This window comes from Prunus persica, chromosome G5, assembly GCF_000346465.2.
Source record: "Prunus persica cultivar Lovell chromosome G5, Prunus_persica_NCBIv2, whole genome shotgun sequence".
Lineage (NCBI taxonomy): Eukaryota > Viridiplantae > Streptophyta > Magnoliopsida > Rosales > Rosaceae > Prunus > Prunus persica.
Window position 1 is genome coordinate 14,723,739 of NC_034013.1, and position 15,489 is coordinate 14,739,227.

General features: G+C 36.9%; 2 protein-coding genes across 2 annotated transcripts; both read left to right on the top strand.

Annotated features, from left to right (window-relative positions):
- Nucleotides 1,370-10,159, top strand: LOC18776526 (pantothenate kinase 2). The gene is made up of 23 exons (XM_007210318.2): nucleotides 1,370-1,604; nucleotides 1,929-2,280; nucleotides 2,770-2,982; nucleotides 3,097-3,155; nucleotides 3,253-3,369; nucleotides 3,586-3,705; nucleotides 3,790-3,884; nucleotides 3,976-4,069; nucleotides 4,254-4,385; nucleotides 5,024-5,136; nucleotides 5,340-5,532; nucleotides 6,435-6,643; nucleotides 7,103-7,147; nucleotides 7,304-7,352; nucleotides 7,674-7,756; nucleotides 8,008-8,124; nucleotides 8,375-8,438; nucleotides 8,607-8,753; nucleotides 8,856-9,014; nucleotides 9,109-9,192; nucleotides 9,280-9,474; nucleotides 9,605-9,676; nucleotides 9,795-10,159. The coding sequence occupies exons 2-23, from the start codon at nucleotides 1,998-2,000 to the stop codon at nucleotides 9,882-9,884; spliced, it is 2,733 nt and encodes a 910-aa protein (XP_007210380.1). The 5' UTR covers nucleotides 1,370-1,604; nucleotides 1,929-1,997; the 3' UTR covers nucleotides 9,885-10,159.
- LOC109949177 (serine/threonine-protein kinase ATM) lies at nucleotides 10,964-15,197 on the top strand. The gene is made up of 2 exons (XM_020563931.1): nucleotides 10,964-11,259; nucleotides 11,489-15,197. The coding sequence occupies exon 2, from the start codon at nucleotides 11,539-11,541 to the stop codon at nucleotides 14,983-14,985; it is 3,447 nt and encodes a 1,148-aa protein (XP_020419520.1). The 5' UTR covers nucleotides 10,964-11,259; nucleotides 11,489-11,538; the 3' UTR covers nucleotides 14,986-15,197.

Genomic DNA, 15,489 nt, shown 5'->3' on the forward strand with positions numbered 1-15,489 from the left:
TTCAAAATACCAGAAAATGCCCTTGGTTAATGCAAACATTAAGAATTCAAATTATTAATTAAATGAGGATAATATGGTAAATTCACACTTTTTCATATTTAAAAAAATAAAAGAAAAAGAAAAAGTAGATAATGGATCCTATTTTTATGGAACACAACTACCCATTATCTTTTTTTAATTCTAAAATAAATTTACTTATTTTTTTTTAAAAACCTCTCGTAAGTACGGAAGCACATGCAGAGAAGCTAGTGTTAAATTATATACAAAGAAAAAATAATCTCATTTTAATTTATGGCCCCGGGCCTCTCAAAAGTCAGGACCCTCCCTGCTATGACAGAAAATAATATGCGGTCATTTTTTATTCCCATGAACTCATAAGGGTCTTATATTTTTAGATTCCTCTAATATTTTACCAATAAAAAAAGAAGATCAAAAAGTAAGATGAAAAAGTAGTGTTTATGTTATTTAGTCGATAAATTTCTTGGAATTAGACACGATGCCCTTATTTTATCTCACGTTAACATGCAATTCATGTTTTTATTATAAAAAATGCAATTCATGTTAGTCATTCATTGTTAGGAGAAGAATTGAAGTGACAAAATATTCATGTCCGATGGTGTAAAATAAGTGTGATTGTTAGCTATCCTGTATCTCATAGAAAAATGTTTGAGAACAGAAATTGTTTGTTTTGCTTAATTGATGATGAAAATTATGAGGACTTAAACAAATCTCCTTATGTATCCTACTTCTCCTAGTTGATAATTGACTTTGATATTACTTTACTAACACCTCCTCCTCTCACAAATACTTTTAGAATAGAAATTGTAACAAGTATGCTCAATCTAACTTATCAGCATGTTCTCTTTCAATTTTGTTCGCTATTTGTGTTCTTAGTTAAAAGTTAATTAAAAACATTTGAAGAATTATAAATTACTTAACAATTAAGGTAGAATAAAATATCATTTATTTTTATGTTATGAGAGGAGTAAGATGATTCGAATTTTTGACTTCTTCCAATATACACTAATTTAAGTTGATGTCAGGATAGATTAAGTATGAATGGAGCGAAAATATAAAAATAAATAAGTTATAAATAATTGACTAAATGAAAAAAAAATAAAAATTGCTCCAATTTGGATATATATATATATATATATATATATTTTTTTTTGGCCAAAAAGAAAAGTGGAAAATGTTTGTTAACAAAAAGGCCTCAACTGATTCATAAAATAAGAAAAGGCCTTAACTGGGCCATAAGAACTCAGCTCTTTCCATTTTCCACAGTTTTGTTTGACTGACCGGGTCGATTATCAGTTGCCTATTCCCAGAGGCGGCGCGAAATCCACGAAACTATCACGCGCTTCCTAAGCGAGTACGTTTACAACAGCCACCCACCCGCCAGTCACAAAAACCAAACGGATCACAGACCCAACCATTTCTTGACTTCCCCAATCCATACATACAACGAAAGGACCAACCTTTTTTACTCTCTCCCCTAATCTCTTCCTAAATCCTCGTATTACGCTGTTGTTGTTGTTGTCTTCAATCCTTCATTCTTCCCCACCATTGCAATTAGATTCAATTCATACTTTCACACTTTAAAGGTCAGCATTTTGTTTTTGTTCACACACTCCTTGTTTGTTAGATTCATATGCAGTTCAACTAGCTCTCTCCCAGTCTCACTTCCACTTCCTCACCTAACCCGTTATTATTATTTTTATTGGATCATTTTTAATCACTAGTCTACCATTCTTTATTGTTTTTTAGCTTCTGGGTCAATTTCCTTATATTTTTTGGTTTACTGTAAACTTAGGTGGTCCAGATGCATTTAAATTTCGATAATATCATCGAATTCTTCATTATTGGAAGTTGTTACTTGGGTTTCTCTCTTTTATTTGTTTGAATCATTTTTTTATTGTTTACCGTAGGAAGACAAAGTGGCCATATAGGCCAACAAAAACAGTTGTGAAGCGGGTGCTAGGGGGGATTTTGGATTAATGGCTAGTCTAACAGAGGACCCAGTTCTTGGAATTAACGATATAAAAGAGAGAGAGGAAGAAAATGAGAAAGGAAATACTCAAGTGGTTAAAACAGAAGAGGTTGGTCAAAGTGAGAGAGATATGGCTTCGGCAACCGGAAGTTCGATTCACCGGTCGGGTTCTCGGCCTCAGTTAGACCTCAGCAAAGCTGCTATTCAAGGGAACTTTGAAGAGAGGGACCCCACTATTCTTCTGCCTAATCAGTCTGATGACTTATCTCATTTGGCTTTGGACATAGGAGGTATAGTTGGATAATTCACTTGTTTTAGGACAAGTCTTGTGATTTCTGGATTTTAACCTCTCTGTTTTGTTGGTTTGGTAATTCAGTTGTAGTTTTCACTGCATAGGATTGTGTTTTCTTTTGATCTCTGCTTATATTTTTAGCCTAAAGTGATCATTTTTGTTTGTTTGTTTGTTTGTTTGAGGAAACTAGAAGTTTGAGTTGGTGCAGAGAAAGGGTAATTATGCATGTCATGAGTTTCCCAATGAGAATTACTTAATTGTGATCAATGGTTCTATAATTGCTGGTGTTTTTAGTTTGACACGAACTTGGTAGTATTCTTATCATATATAGACCTCAGTGCCTGGTTGTGAGAGATTACATGTAAAATTATGCTCATCTATTCACCCCTGTTTCTTGCATGTTTCCCATTCTAGTAAGTTGGAGAAAGTTGTTTTAGTCTGTTTATAAAGATCGGCATTTTGAAATTATTTAATGGTTTACTGGCAGGATCTCTCATCAAGTTAGTGTATTTTTCTAGACATGAAGACCAATCAATTGATGATAAAAGGAAGAAAACTTTGAAGGAGAGATTGGGAATATCCAATGGTAATAGGAGAAGCTACCCAATTCTTGGTGGGAGGCTTCATTTTGTGAAGTTTGAGACGAACAAGATTAACGAGTGCTTAGACTTCATCTATTCTAAGCAGCTTCACCGTGGTGGTATTTTCATCTTGCTGTTCTTTTCCCTTGTTGTAATCATTTTCTTCAAAGCTAAGCATAGTAGATTGCTTGAACTTGTAACATTATAGTTTTTAAAAACGAAATTGTGGATAGGAATGGATGCTCGGATCTGGAATCCTGATGCCCCAACCAATGAAAATGCTGTAATCAAGGTAATATGTGTGTTTCTCAAACTTGTTTTGTATTTAGTAATTCCATTGTATATGTGTATTTTTAAGAATATATTTATGAGTTGATTCTTGTGCGAAGGCCACAGGTGGTGGGGCATACAAGTTTGCAGACCTCTTCAAGGAAAGGCTTGGGGTTAGTCTTGACAAAGAAGACGAAATGAATTGTCTTGTCTCTGGAGCAAATTTTTTACTCAAGGTGGATGTTGATATGAGATCCCGTTATTCTTTGTTATGCATTAATTTTTTGCTCATTCATGAGTTGCTGATAGCTCTATAAATTTTGTCGATACCATATAGAGATCTCATTAAGTACTTCTATCTAATTATCTTTCAGTGCATTTTTGCCTTCTATCCTCCTTGATAATTGTACTTCGCTGAAAGGTAATTAGATGTTTTACCATGATTCTAGTAGGCAATTCGTCATGAAGCTTTCACGCATATGGAGGGTCATAAAGAGTTTGTGCAGATTGACCAAAATGAATTATTCCCGTATCTTCTAGTCAATATTGGGTCCGGTGTTAGTATGATTAAGGTAAGTCTTCTTTATGTTTTTCTTTTAGCTTATTGTGGAGACTTATTGAGTTTATTACTTAACAAGTAACCTAAGTTGGCATAGGTTGATGGAGATGGCAAATTTCAGAGGATAAGTGGAACAAATGTTGGTGGTGGTACTTATTGGGGCTTGGGAAGGCTGTTAACAAAGTGCAAAAGGTTAATTTGTCCTTCTGATTTATTTTCTGTTTCGTCTCATCTGTTTCTAGAATTTTTGTCTGGGTCTTTGACTAATACATTCCCATATCAGTTTTGATGAGTTGTTAGAGCTCAGTCAACTGGGAGATAATAGGACTATAGACATGCTTGTTGGGGACATTTATGGTGGTATGGACTACTCAAAGGTATGCATTAATTTGATCTTCTTGCTGTAATCTTTGGGGTATGCAAATTGTCTGTTCTGTTCCGAACACTACTTTGAAGCTGTAAATTAGTCCAGATATCTTAATATCAGATATCATGAATTATAGAACTTTCCTTAATCTAGTGGAGTGACTAAGCATCCCCTTATCATAAAACATATTATAGATTGGTCTCTCTGCATCAACCATCGCTTCAAGTTTTGGGAAAGCTATTTCAGAAAACAAGGAGCTCGAGGACTACAGTCCTGAAGATATATCCCTATCTCTCTTACGAATGATTTCTTATAATATTGGGCAGGTACGTTTGAAATTACAAGAGCATGTTATGAAAATGCAATTTATGTTGTACCTTATTCAAATAGGTGAGATCTGAAGATGATAACATCTGTCGCCTTACTGTTTATCTTGTTCTAAATAATTGTTATTATGATGATAACATGTATGTATCTTTTAATGGATTTAGCACTTGACTTGACTTATGTTATAGTCTATAGATTGTTCTTGCTTTTATGTACTGCTTTTGGTGATTTTCGACTTTATATTAGCTTACAGACAAGCGTCATGCATTTAATACATGAAATATCCTTGTACCACTTGAAGTATCAATAGACTCAGTACATAGTAATACCTCCACATACCTGAGGTCGAATGTTCTGTGTGCATGTGCGCTTGTGTGGGTGTGTATTTGTATTTGCAATTTTTTTTTCTAATTACAATATGCTTCTATTAATACAGTTCCTATTATTTTGTCGAAGCTGTTAACAGATTGTAATTTGGAGCACCATGGGCGTTGGCCATCTCCTTGAATTACCTTAATTTTCTCTTTAATTATTTTTTGTTATTGTGAATAATCGTTTATATGTAACTATTCCTTCCTATAATTGTCTGACAACTTATAAATGAGGACCAATAGATGTGCTGATTCCTGCTGTGCAGATATCTTATCTAAATGCACTACGATTTGGTCTCAAGCGAATATTTTTTGGAGGTTTTTTTATAAGGGGTCATGCTTATACCATGGACACTATCTCTTTTGCGGTTCAGTTCTGGTACATATTACAACTTACAATATCAAGAATTAGACGTTTATTCGTCCTCTAGTTTTTCTTTTAATGAAACTAAGGATCAAATTAGTTCTGTTGCTCATGTATTCCCGGTTGTTTTTCCAATAATTTTCTTGGTATTTTCAATTTGAGCATGATTTCTTAATTGTTTTATCTTGCCATTTAAAAATTTTGTGTATAATTTTTAGGTCAAAAGGGGATGCACAAGCAATGTTCTTAAGACATGAAGGGTTTCTGGGAGCTTTAGGTGCATTTATGAGCTATGAAAAGCATGGTCTTGATGACTTGATGGTCCATCACTTAGTTGAAAGGTTTCCAATGGGCGCACCATATACAGGAGGAAAGATTCATGGTCCACCACTCGGGGATTTGAATGAGAAGGTAAGTGTTATCAGAGTTGGAAAGGCATGACCTGGAGCAGCTGACTCTCTGGTGTTAACGGATCTGGGTTGTATGTTTTTCTTGTGTTTAGTTTGGGGAAGTCATGAATCGGCCAGGGAAAAAAAAAGAAGAAAAAAGCTTAATGTCATGGCCTGTGTACGAGTGTCACCCAATTTACCATCAGAATGCCCCACAATGTATCACATCTTTTTTTCTGGGAGTGAAACAAAATAAGAATTTCTGTCAAATAGCACGGTGTATACAAAGAGTAGGTAGAAATTAAGGTATTAAAGTTGGAAAAGAGACTCCACTACAATGATTCTCGTAGAATTTATTCTATTCCAAAACCAGTAAACAAAAATAAAAATAAAACTCAGGCATCTTTGAAGATTAGATTATTGTAGCAACTGTACAGGCATATATTCTGTCTAAAGACCAACTTTGCTCAAAAGAAAAAGGTTTGAAGCCTATAGATGAATTACTTTAAGAGCTGCTAGACTTTGAATTACGGAATAGGAAAAATGGTAGAAGAGAGAGCTACAGGTTGAGCAATCAGCTGCAGTTTCTATTGTGACTGACTCTTCGGTATGTACAAGGCTAAAAGCCATTGTTTCTGACTGATCTCACCATCAATGCTCCTGTATATCATTCTTGATTGAGAGGGCTTTGATTTGATCATACTTAGGTCTTTGCTTCATGTTGTTAACCAGGATTTGATTGCCTTCTCGTTCATCCTACTTGTATCTATTTCTTTACTGATAAAATTTGAGTTTTTATAAAAATAAAAATAACAATTATAGTCTCATCTTTTGCTTTATACTGGAAGTCTAGTCTTTGCGCGTATACCTTTTCCGTATGTGTAAGAAATTTTAAGTTATGTGGTTCGGAAACCTTGAATGCAGATTTCATGGATGGAGAAGTTTGTTCGGAAGGGGACTGAGATTACTGCTCCAGTACCTATGGCTCCAACTGGAACTACTGGACTTGGAGGCTTTGAAGTTCCTTCCTCCAAAGGGGGTACTCTACGTTCTGATGCAAGTGCTTTAAACATTGGGGTTCTACATCTTGTACCCACTTTGGAAGTCTTTCCATTATTGGCGGACCCAAAAACGTAAGTTAACTTACAGATTGTTGTTGCTCACTGCTCTACTAAGATTGTAGCCAGGTCTTAGCTTGGTAAATAACCACACCTCTCTTCCAAAATGGAGGTCCCAAGTTCAAGTACACCCTTCCCAAATGTCATAATATCCTCAACAAGCTTGTGCCTTTACGGAACTTTGGCAGTTTCATTCAGTGTATTGGTATCCCTTACAGTGATGCAAGTGAGACCTTAATATGTTTAGTGCTGTCATGGGCACATCTTGTATTAGGATCTTAATGATTTGTGTTTTTGTTGATGATCTCTCATGTCACACTCACTTTGTAGTTCATATTTAGCTTTAAGTTTCGATGTCTTTTAATCTTAATTAATAGATATTGGTTGCATTTCTCTAATTGATTCTGTTGTACTTAAACTATAATAATTGAGTGTTAACCTCTTAAGTCCCGTGTTTATTTTATGACGGTGCAGGTATGAGCCTAACACTATCGATCTCTCAGATCACGGCGAGTTAGAGTGAGTACATGCTGTTAGTTTTTTGTTTGTTTGGATTTCCTTACAACTCATCTGTACAATATTAGTTGTTATAATTGGTAATTTGAAACTGTACGTTTCCAAAAATATGGATGTTTTGTTTCTTATGGGTAATTTGAGGTGTTTATTGTGCTATAGGTATTGGTTTACTGTGCTGTCAGAGCATCTACCTGATCTCGTTGATAAGGTAAACATCAGCATCTACTAGAGCATCTGTTTCAGAGAACCAAATTATGTTTCCCTGTCTAAAGGTTTATAGGCAACCAGATCTGCATAAGTTATAGTTAAATGTGGAAAATATTTAAAATTTATTTTCAGAAATCACTGATTTGAAAATCAAGGTCCTTCATTTCTTTGGTTTTGTTTATACGGTTATCCATTTCCACTTTGTTACTGTTCTTTGTGTATTCAGTTTCTTCCTTGATTATATTCATGTAAACAGAAAATCAGATTGGATATGTTTTATTATTGATTTATGACTTTGAGAGTTCAATGTGAAATATGGTAGGCAGTGGCAAGTGAAGGTGGAACAGATGATGCTAAAAGAAGGGGTGATGCTTTTGCTCGTGCTTTTTCTGCTCACTTGGCACGGTAACTATGCTCTCTTAGAGATTATTTCTATGCTTTGTTTCATATAAAATTTTGGTGAGCTATGAGGCTTGAAACTAGCTTCTGTGTGTTATACATGTGCAGCGTGCATGTGAATCTGTAGTTGCCTTATGTGCAAGTTTGTAGAGTTATCATGTGTCCCTTCTGAAACCAGTATTTTTTTAGATAATATGTTCTTAGAGATCAATGAAGGTGTACTTGTTCCATTTAAAAACTTCCAACTCGCTGTATAGGTTGATGGAGGAGCCTGCTGCATATGGAAAGTTAGGGTTGGCCAATCTATTGGAACTGAGAGAAGAATGCTTGAGGGAGTTCCAATTTGTTGATGCCTATAGAAGTATAAAACAGAGGTAATTGCACTTAATTCATGAAGCTACCAAGATGATATCAATCTGATTCTAGCGTATTTCTATTGAGTTTAACAGATATGGTCTTTAGACAAGTGAATTTGATCAAAATACGAAAAATCTCAAAATGAAAGAATTGTTAAAGGAAAATAGAAAGTAATGCTGAGGTAATTACACTGGACCAGTGGTGCGCCTCAACTTTTTCACCCCTTTTTATTCTAACCCTCGGTCCCCTCTTTTATGAATGCAACAGGGAAAATGAGGCATCACTTGCTGTTTTAGCTGATCTGCTGATGGAGCTTGATAGTATGACTGAGGTACACTTCCCATAGTTTATTCAATATAGTGGTTATTATACACCATTATGATATCAGCTGATATTTGTCTGATTCATCTTTCTCTCTGTCTTTGCAAAACTTTATCCATAAGTATGAAAAGCGCATCTGGCACTTTTTCTGATCATTTGTAACCTTATTAATTTGCAGGAAACAAGACTGCTTACCCTTATTGAAGGTGTTCTTGCTGCAAACATTTTTGACTGGGGATCTCGTGCCTGTGTGGATCTCTATCACAAAGGAACGATTATTGAAATTTACAGAATGAGCCGCAATAAGATGCAAAGACCTTGGCGGGTAAACGGAATTTAAAATCAAGTTCCTATGTCCTTTCAATTGATTTAAATTAATTATTAATTGGCTATCCTAGTGAAAAAGAGCTTTTAATCTTTTATTTAGGTGGATGATTTTGACGTTTTCAAAGAGAGAATGTTGGGATCTGGAGATAAGAAACCTCGTCCACATAAAAGAGCTTTGCTATTTGTGGATAACTCAGGTGCTGACGTTATTCTAGGAATGCTGCCCCTAGCACGGGAACTTCTCCGACGTGGAACGGAAGTAAGTTTATTTTGCATGTGGTTGCCTAAGGTAGCTTATTTTATATATAATTAAATTATGTAATAAAAATGTTGTAATGAGATTGCTTTTGCAGGTTGTTTTGGTTGCCAACTCCCTTCCAGCTCTAAATGATGTAACTGCTATGGAGCTTCCTGAAATTGTTGCTGAAGCTGCCAAGGTTGGTTTCAACTTGATTAAGTCTTTTAACCTTTTTTCCTATATATTATATATCTAAATAAAAAGAAACTGATACTTCTATCGACAGCATTGTGACATTCTTCGCAGAGCTGCTGAAGCGGGAGGCTTACTTGTGGATGCAATGGTTAGCACTCTAGATGATTCTAAAGGACATTCATCTTCAGTTCCGTTGATGGTTGTTGAGAATGGTTGTGGCAGTCCTTGCATAGACTTACGGCAGGTTAGCTCTGAGCTAGCTGCTGCTGCGAAAGAGGCTGATTTGGTATGATGCTCGTTTCAGTTACTGAAATCATTGTTCAGCATTACTATAATAGATTAAACACAAAAGAAAGAAGGAACGAGGAAGAAAAACTCTGCAAATCATTATATTTGACCAAATGCTACCCATACAGATTATCTTGGAAGGGATGGGCAGAGCTCTTCATACCAACTTCAATGCAAGGTTTAAATGTGATGCTTTAAAGGTGAGATTTCTATGCTTGTCTTATTTTGGAATGTGGGACTAGATTTTCCTCAAAGCTGCTCTGAGAGCATAATATTTTCTTTTACACTCTATATCAACAAGAACAACTTGTTTTGCAGCTTGCAATGGTGAAGAATCAAAGGTTGGCAGAAAAATTGATCAAAGGGAACATATACAACTGTGTGTGCCGATATGAACCACTAAGCTAAAAAGCGCCGATTCACAAAAGGTTGTAGGGTCTGATGGCAAGCCGTGGGTGGACTTGATTTTCTGGCGACACCAAGTTGATATAAAATGATAAAGATTATGACTATATGCAGATTTACGAGGACCCCGATTTATTGATAGCGGGAATGGTTTTTTTTCTATATTTAAATTCAAGTAATTTGGTATAGTTCAATGTGAAGAAGAGTGGTCTATTGCCGCCCATTTGATACAATACAAAGCGGTCTTAGTCCAAAGGGTTCATCAATTTCTTTGAGTTTTATTCACATTCGCCTGCAAATTCACGATTTTGAATATATTCATGTCATGGAATCTGGCCACTGGAAAGAGTATGGGGATTTTAGCTTGTGCAAGTGCAACCGAATCAAAATAATTCGTCGTCAAAACTAAAATAAGGAAAAGGAACAGAGAAAGAAAACAAAAACAAAAATGAAAGGTCATCCAGTGATTAAATCATTACCAAGGGTTATGTACTGCAAGCACAATCAATCCTTGTCGTCATCAATATTTAGAGAGAAGTTGTCAACTTTAGACAACCAACCAGAGTGCCGTGATATTAACATTGTGTTTTAAACTTTCAAATAATACAAATATAGGACAAAGAAAACAACATTATGAGCTCCTCATTTTTAACTAAAATCGCTGGAAAGTCATTTTAGTTAGCATATTTTCCTATATTCCTCTCTCCAAGAAGTTTCCAAATAAATAAATAATATCATTGTAAAATGTATTAAAATATTAGATATGTAGTCACTAGAAGTTATTCTCTTTCTCAAATTTAGGAGATACTTGAGCTTACTTTATTTTTCTATTAATGGGCATCGTAAATTTGAAAAAAATTTCAATAACGAAAAGACAAATACCATTAGACCAGAAGTCAGATAGTTCATATGAACCTATTTTAGGAACAAGATAGTTGATATGGTTGGAGATTTTTATTTTCTGTTTCTTTTTTGACATATCCCTACATTTTAACATTTTATTATTGGTCCTTAAAAAAATATTGTATAAATGGGGTAGCTGAAATCCACTTCATGCCAAAAGAGACTCAATACTACTCTCTAGTGTTGAACTCTCACGTGTATCCGGAACCTGGAAGCCACAAAGGCACTTTTAAATACGGAAACTTTGCTGTAACATAGCACAAATAGAAGAGAGAGAGGAGAGAGAGAGTGTGAGAGGGAGACGCACTCACTCACTCACTCACTTAGAAACGTATCTTTTGCCTAAATGTTTCCCTACCCTTTTTGAGATTCCTCAAAACGACCGATTATAATTCACAAGCATCAAGCTTTTCCAAGCTGGGACTGCTCGGATCAAAGACTCGGCACTCATGTGAATATCGTATTTTTCTTTGAGGTAATTTTATTGCTTCATTTCCTCAAATTTTCTTTCTGTTAGCGTAATATTATTGGTTTTTTATTTTTTGTGAGAAGAATGTTGTTGTTTATTTATCTTTTTAATTTTCATTTCCCTTCTGCCCTTTAGTTTTGGAAATTTTTTTGGTGCTGAATGTTTTTATCGTATAGCATAGTGATAATAACAAAGCTTTCTTCTTCTTCTTCTTTTCTGTTTTTTTCTTCATCAGCTTTGAGTTGTTGTGAAAAATAACTGGACTTTTTTGGGACATTGTTGACAATGGAGAACCCTAGGACTCCAGAAACCCTAGAAGCTCAAAACCCAAGTGGTAAAACCCTAGAAGAGGGTTCTGGGTTGTTAGAGTGGAGTGAAAACTGTACTGGGTTAGAATCTTTTTCTGACATTTTGGGAGGTAGTGGGGAAAGAGTGAATGTTACTGGTAATGATGTTGGACTTGGCACTGTGGAAGTGGCAGCTCAAGTGTTAGAAGCTGAGAAAGGAACTCTAGATGGTATAAAAGGAGGAGATTTGGAATTGGGTGTGGATTCGATGTCTGGTGTTTTAAACAGTTGCGTGAAAGGCGTGGGGGCTGAGGAGGTTGTTTTGGTTAATGGTGAGTCTGATGGAGACAATGAGGCTCAAATGGGCTCTAAGCAGTTGCAACCAGATAAGGAAAAAGATGTTCAAATGGGTTCAGTGGAGCCACAATCAGATGGGAGCTTAGAGGGCTTGGGTGGAGATGAGAGTAAAAAGGATGGAGATCAGAAGATGGCTGAAGATGATGGCATGAATGAAGACAAAGCATTGGGACCAAATGGGATTGATACAGCTAGCAAGAAGATAGAAGTTTCTGGTGAAGGTATATCGCTGTTTGTGGATTTTAGTGGGCCTCCACCAGGATTTAATGAAAATGATCTTCATGTGACAAGTTTTCCTGGGTATGAAAGCAAGGAAAATCTAGAAGAATTTGGAGATGATGAACAGGAGAACAGTATTGATTATCAAGATTATGATTTTGCTGTGGGTGATATTATATGGGTTAAAACCAAAACTCAGACATGGTGGCCGGGGAAAATTTATGATCCTGTAGATGCATCAAAGTATGGTGCGAGCGATGAACAAGGGGGTTGTCAACTTGTTGGATATTTTGGGATGAGTCATGTTGCATGGTGCCATCCTTACCAACTAAAACCTTTTTATGAGTACTTTGAACAGATGTCAGGGCAGAACAAGGCTAGAATATTCCTTGGAGCCGTAGAGAAGGCTCTCGAAGAGTTTGGTCGGCGTGTAAAATTGAATATGACTTGTATGTGTGTTTTGAAAGAAAATCGCCTCTCAGTTGGTGGTGCAGCATCTGATGAAGGAGTTCCAATGCTTGAGCGCAAATCTGGTGAACTTGGTGAATTTACAATTACTCATTTTAATTCTGCAGAGTTTCTTGCACATCTCAAAAATCTTGCACAAGTTGTTTCATCGGTTGGAATGCTTGATTTTACTGTCACACGAAATCAATTATCAGCCTTCTACCGCTCCATAGGTCACAGCCAGCTGCCTATGCATCTACTCCAGGAGACAAATTATGCTAGAGACGTTTCTCATTACAGTTTAATGGCTGCAAGTAATGCTGACATTCAGGTTGGACATGAAGATACTGAGTTAGGTGAAGTGTTCTTGAAAAGCACACCATTAACTACTTTGCAGAAGCGATCAAAGGTTAAAGTTTTACATCAAGAGACGAATGAAGGGAATGCAGTTTTAGTCAATTGTTTTGATGGGGACAATGGTGCTGATAAAGGTTTCATCTCAGGTTTAAAATCCAGGAAGAGAAAGATGAAGAGGGATTCTGAAGTTGAACATGAGAGCGAGGCTTTCGATGTAGGAAATGGTGATGGTGCGAATGAGGGAATGATTGAAAAAGGCATGGAGTCAAGAGAACGGAAGAAGAGCAGGTACTTGTCTTACCCATACATAAACTGGGAGCAGAAAGGATTGCTTGCTGAAATGGATGATGGCAAAGTTTTGAAAGCTACTCATGAAGGTGTCGCTGCAAATACTGATGCTGGCCAATCTAGTGGGCTGCCTTCTAATTTTAAATGTAGCGGTGAGAAGTTCTGGAGAAAATGGTATAGAAGGCTTACAGGTGTAAGTAGCATATCTGGTAATTCAAACTTAAAAGATGCATCTTCTGCTAACTTGCTTTCTGAAGTCTACTCTGCTGCTGTCGACTGCCTATATCCAAACGAAAACAAGACATTTGATTCAGTTGGCTGGTTTTTTTCTAGATTCAGGATCTCGGCATTCCATGACGAATCTATTTGTGAAACCTATGGTAACAGTATGGCTGGTCAGGATGAGGATAAAGATGCTAAACCCTGCCTGTTGGGTAGTGGTCAGAATGAGGCAAAATGTGAACCCAAAAAAAAGAAAAAGGCTAATCTGAAGCATCCAGAGGGTAAAGATTCTGCCAGCCTGCCGTGTTTAGATCAAATCACCACAACTGCTAAAAAAGAAAAGAAAAGGGGACGAGCAAATTTGGGAAAATTGAAGACTAAATCCCTTTCCGGGCTATCAGATGTGAATATAAGCATTTCCGCTGATAACTTTTTGGGGCAAGATTCCTTGGATATAAGTCCTCTCATGCCTTGTGGTAAACCTAAGCAAAAGAAAAGCAAGATGGAGGAACGAGCAAGTCCAGTGTGTCTGCAGACTAAACAAACCACTGGCATACCAGATTTGAATGGGAACAATCTTGTACCTAGCCTTCTCGTGGATGATCGACAGGCTATTGGCCATGCTGCTTCTGAAGGAAAAGTTGAGTTAGAAAAGGGGTTAGGGAATGAAACTGCTTCGGAGCCTTCAAAGCCTAATATCATTGCTGGCTTTGTAGATACGAATGGAAACAATGTGAAACCTGGTACCTTGGTGGTAGATTTGCGGATATCTCCTCAAGCTTTGTCATGTCTAGACTCTAAACAGGTCACCGGCCTGCTCTCAGCTGAAAGTAGGCCTGTACAGAAAAAGAGAAAGAGAAAGGAGAAAGCAGAAGCAAAGCATCCAGCTGATGGTATTCCAGATTTGAATGGAAATAGTGCTGAATGCAACTCATTGGGAAAGGAATTCCAGGAGTCCAATGGCCTTGCACCTCCAATTAAACCTGAGCGGAAGAAGAGGAGGAGAAAAGGAGAAGCTACTACTATACAGAGGAAACTGGATATGAATCATGGTCAAGCACAGATTACTGAAAAGGCTCTAGGGACTGCTCTTCTGTTGACCTTTTCCCCAGGAGTACCAATGCCTTCAAAAGATGATTTAATTTCAACATTTTGTCGGTTCGGGCCCTTGAAGGAATCAGAGACACAGTTGTTAAAAGATCCTGGTTCTGCCCAGGTCGTATTCATGGAAAATGCTGATGCTGGGGAAGCGTTTCGGAGTTTAGAGAAGAACAACCCTTTTGGTGCAAACCTCGATAGTTACAAGCTGTTTCATCTTCCATCTGTGTCCAGGGTTTTAGAAACAGGCTGGTCTCTACCTACAAGTCTTTCCTCTCCAACTATGCCTGGAAAAGCACCTCGCCTTGACTTCATAAGGCAGAATCTTCAGATGATGACATCAATGCTAGAGACGTCGGGGGATAATCTTTCTCCAGAGATGAGAGCCAACCTAGAGTGTGAAATTAAATCCCTCCTGCAGAAGGTGAGCTCCATGACTGGTTCTTCCTCTTCTTAGTTTGGACTGCGGGTTATGTAGTTTTTATATGGGTTGTCTGTAAATGTAGCGACTGGCTCCTTGGGCATGCTCTGTAGGTGGTGTTATGTTAGAATTGGAACCTCTGTAATTTATTGCATGAGAGGGCATGGGCAAATGACCTATTGCATTGGAACCTCTATGTATCTCTAGCAACTCCGTTTTTCTTTCTTTACATACTCTCTCTCTCTCTCTCTCTCTCTCTCTCTCTCTCTCTCTCTCACACGCTCTTGCCAAGACACAAATGGAAATTTTTGCCTGTTTGAATTTGAAATTCTGAATCCGTCACTGTTATAGACCACTATGACCATAATTAGATCTACATTGGCACGATATCCTTCTATGGCACGCAGGCTGGCATTATTTCTCGTAAGCAAGCATCATATGTGTAGTTTTATATGTTTATGAAAATCAAATAGATGGTAAGGTAGTTGGATTGGCCATTCATATATTAAGTAATAGTTAATAAACAAACACTGACGCATA

Bases quoted from the DNA above. Each gene is read 5' to 3' on its own strand.
- LOC18776526 (XM_007210318.2), top strand. From the start codon at position 1,998: ATGGCTAGTCTAACAGAGGACCCAGTTCTTGGAATTAACGATATAAAA. The intron at 3,370-3,585 runs GTGGATGTTGAT...TGATTCTAGTAG, and splicing joins GAGCAAATTTTTTACTCAAG to GCAATTCGTCATGAAGCTTT. The intron at 8,125-8,374 runs GTAATTGCACTT...TGAATGCAACAG, and splicing joins TATAGAAGTATAAAACAGAG to GGAAAATGAGGCATCACTTG.
- LOC109949177 (XM_020563931.1), top strand. From the start codon at position 11,539: ATGGAGAACCCTAGGACTCCAGAAACCCTAGAAGCTCAAAACCCAAGT.